Source organism: Dipodomys spectabilis, unplaced genomic scaffold (genome assembly GCF_019054845.1).
Source record: "Dipodomys spectabilis isolate Male_0828 unplaced genomic scaffold, ASM1905484v1 ptg000080l, whole genome shotgun sequence".
NCBI lineage: Eukaryota > Metazoa > Chordata > Mammalia > Rodentia > Heteromyidae > Dipodomys > Dipodomys spectabilis.
In genome coordinates, this window is record NW_024870757.1 from 2587877 (window position 1) to 2591863 (window position 3987).

The 3987-nt window shown below is 42.1% G+C and overlaps 1 protein-coding gene across 1 annotated transcript; it reads right to left on the bottom strand.

Annotated features, from left to right (window-relative positions):
- Positions 1 to 1052: 1052 nt before the first annotated feature.
- Positions 1053 to 1964, bottom strand: LOC122110600 (vomeronasal type-1 receptor 1-like). Its single transcript, XM_042683181.1, has one exon. The coding sequence runs from the start codon at positions 1962 to 1964 to the stop codon at positions 1053 to 1055; it is 912 nt and encodes a 303-aa protein (XP_042539115.1).
- Between the last annotated feature and the right edge of the window lie 2023 nt (positions 1965 to 3987).

Sequence of the window (3987 nt, forward strand, 5' to 3'; positions counted from 1 at the left end):
AACATTCATCTTCTGGTGTCTCAGTTACTGCAAATTAGCAATTGTACCTTATGCAATACTTGTTTAGTGAACTAACAATAAAAGATAATTAGGCCACATGAACTACATTGAAATATTCTATAACTTCATTTTATTTGAGATTCAGGCAGGACCTGTGTAGGCAGGACCTTCGCCGCTGAGATACTCCCATAGTCTGCTTTCAGTCAGTTTCACACAGATTGTTACATAACACCTTCTATTATACACTCATTTTATAACTTCAAAGATAAAATTTTATGCCAAGCTCTGGGGACTCAGGCCTGTAATCCCAGCTACTCAGGAGGCTGAGATCTAATGATTGCAATTGGAAACCACCTGGCAGGAAAGTCTATGACACTCCTCTCTCCAGTAAACTACTCAGACAACATCTGAAGTGGTGCTGTGGGCCAAATACGTACAGTGCTATCTTTGAGCAAAAGAGCTCTGGGAAAGTGTCCAAGCCCAGAATACAAGCCCCACAACTAACAACAACAACAACAACAATAATGATGATGATGATAATATTGCTCAAAGACTGATCCAAGTTGGATACAGTGGCTCACAGATGCAAGGTTCAATCAGAAGGATTCAGATGCAAGGCCATCCCAGGAAAAGTGTTCACAAGATTCCCCCTCCAATACTAGCTGGGTGTGTTTGTGTACACCAGATATCCCAACCATCTGTAAGGCTGAGAATGGGATGGTTGTAGTGATAGGTCAACCTGGGAAGAAAGCAATTCCCTAAGACTCTATCTAAAAAGTGAAATCTCAGGATCTCTGTTCACATCTGTCATCCCAGGTACTTCAGGAAACACACAATAGGAGTATGAGGATGCAGCCTGACCTGGTATAAAGTAATGGTATAGCTCAAAAATAACCAGAGTGAAAAAGGACAAGACCAGGTCTCTAGTAGTAGAGCCCCTGCCCTAGCAGTGCTGAGTATAGTGTGTAAATGCCACTGCTACAAAAATAAAACTATGAACCAATTGTAAAATTGAATGTAATGGGTTGATTTGAACGAATCATGAAAATCTTTTATTCAATGCAAGAATGAAAAACCTGAGTGATACGATTGTCAGTGCTGATGAGCACAAAGGGGCTGAGTACTGAGAAACATGCACAGAGGAACACAGACATGTCCACCAGCCACAGGTCTGGTTTCATATGTAGACCAACAAAAAGAGTGAACATGGCAGAGAGGCAGTAGAAGGAGACGAACATGCTCACCAGGGTGAGGATGGTGCGTGTGGCCCTGGCCTCATGGTCAGGTCTTCGGGAGGCAATGTGGCTGTGAATGTGCTGGACCCTCTGCTTGTGTTTGTGCAGGACAAGGACCATGGAGCCACTGGCCCACATCATGAAAACCAAGCACATTATATCAATGGAAACGAATAAGACTATTTGTGACAAGCGTACAAATGGTTTTGCTGTAGTTGGTCCTATGGCACAGTATCTATAATGCATGTGCAGAGTGACATTTTGCCTGTGTGTTGGGCGAGTCACTCTCAGAGGCACATAAACATTTACAAGGACCTGCAGAATCCAGAAAAGGAAACCACAGATTCCAAAGCAGTTGGGGAATGTAGTAGTGATCTTCCACCAAACATTTCTAGTGCAAAGCTTTGAGACCTGGAAACCACTCAGAAGGCAGGTGGTGTTAAGAGAAACCCCTCTGGCTACTCTGCGGAAATACAAAGCAACTTTACATGCGGCATCATCCAGAAAGTACTGCCATCCAATTCCTGCCATCGTCTGAGGAATCCCAGTTGATAAAACAACTACGTAGTTTGCAAAGACCAGATGGCAGAGGATGGGGTCTGTGGGCCTCACCTTCTGTCTAGTGAGGAGGGTGTAGCTGTAAAAACAAAGGAGACATGAGTTCCCCAGGACTCCAGCTGCAGTCTGTGTGAGGAAGGCAATCTCCATTTCAATGTCGGCTTTGGCCATCTCTTCTTCCAGAAGTGGAAGTGTGTCTCAACTGATAGAACAGCAGCCTTGAGTGAAAACCTAAGCAAGAGATGGAGGCCCTCAGTTTAAGACTTTCAACTGGCCATCCCACAGCACTGTGGTGTTTGAATGCTCTAGGCTCTTCAGTGACTCATGGACAACTAGGACTCTCAGTCTCTCTGCTCCTAAACAATTCTAAAGGATGCAGAAAAGCATATATTAAGGGCCCCTTACTTATGTACCTACAAGAATTTGCCCATAAAATAGAGTTTCTGGTTAAAAGTTTTAACTTAGAAAAGAATCTCCTAAACTAGGCACTCATCACTATAATCCTAGTAACTCAGGAGACTGAGACATGTGGATCAAACATCGAAGCCACCCAAACTCCAGGAGACACTTATTTCCAAACAACCACCAGGAACACTGAAGTGGCACTGTCTCAAATGGTAGAGCACTAGGCTTTATTAAAATGGCTCAGGGACAGAGCCCAGGCTCTGAGTACAACTGCGTGAATGACAAAATAATAAGAAGTATGAGTGCAAGAACAATCAGAGAAGGCAGAGGGAGAGGAAACAAACTGAGGAAATTAGTGGGAATGTGAATGACAAGCCAAGGCATTAAAATTAATATCAACAAGCCTCTTACATTCATATCATAAATAGTCATGTCACAGATTATTCCTTGACAAATCTCTTCCAATGTATATCTTCAAATAATAAGTGATTACATTAAATGTAAGTGTAAATCAAATTGAGACATTAATCATGACAGAAACCATACAGAGGTGTATCAGATCATTTGAGCAGAGAATGCTCTACCCCTGAGCACACAAAGCTGTGTGGTCTCCAGGATACAAAGCAATGTGAAGCTGCATCAAAACTGCTAACTGAGGCAGGAGAGAGGCCTGTGATTTTCACCAAACATTTTTTCCTAAAATACAAGACATTTGTCTCAATGTAACCTCACACAACACACACATTTTACAGAGAAGTTACTTCTGCATTTTCTTGATGAGTTACATTAACCACTGTTACTTACCTGAGAAGAATAGCTGCTTACCCAGTAGGAATTGGCTGTCAGGACAGAGGAGGAGAGGCAGTGGTCACAGCATGTGTGCTCAGCCACGGATCCCCAAGAAAAAGGCTCAGGACTCCATGACCTCATCTCCTCTGTGGGCATGCTCATCAAGTCACCTGGAAGTTTGCTGACACTGTGTGCATGGGGAATACAGTTTCCCTGTAACAAACACTGGAGAATTGTGGATTCTGATGAGCACCAATGAACTTCCATGACCATTTCCAACCGATGTGACCCACGGTGAGGAAAGTCAAGGGAATATTTGGAAACTTTTTAGGACAATCTCATTAGCAGTGAGTAGAGGAAAATGAAATCTATTGTGTAAGTGTGTGACATTGTAGGAATGGCTTTGGTAAAGTGTAGTGGTTTTCCCTTTGTCTCCAAGATACAATTTCTTCCTATAGCAAAGAACCATGATTTTTAAACAAATCCAAGCATCTGTGGCTCATGCCTGTAATCCTAGTTTCTCAGAATTGTGAGATCTGAGGATTGGAGTTCAAAAGAAGTACAACCAGAAAAATACATGAAACTCTTACCTACGATAAACCACTCAGAGAAAGCTGGAAGTGGTGCTGTGGCTTAAGAGACTGAGCACTACATAGAGGAAATAAGACCCTCAGGGGCAGTGCCCAGGCCCTGAATTAAAGCCTTAATACACATTTTAAAAATGTACTCATTACCTTTCTCATTTAACACTAAACCCTCTGTAAAGTATTTTCACAGTTAAAAATGTATAAAATAGGTTATTTCCCAAGTTGAAGTGCTATGTCTTGATCAATATTCAAATAATCAAGGCTCAAAGTTTCACAGTAGTCTTTTTCATGTTTCCCCAGTATCTTCATAGATACCTTCATAGGCTTTTCATGTGCTCACTTATTCCAGCCATTTTGACCTTCTGAGATACAGAGAATATAGAAATTCCTTCCTCTGAACACAGCATGACCAT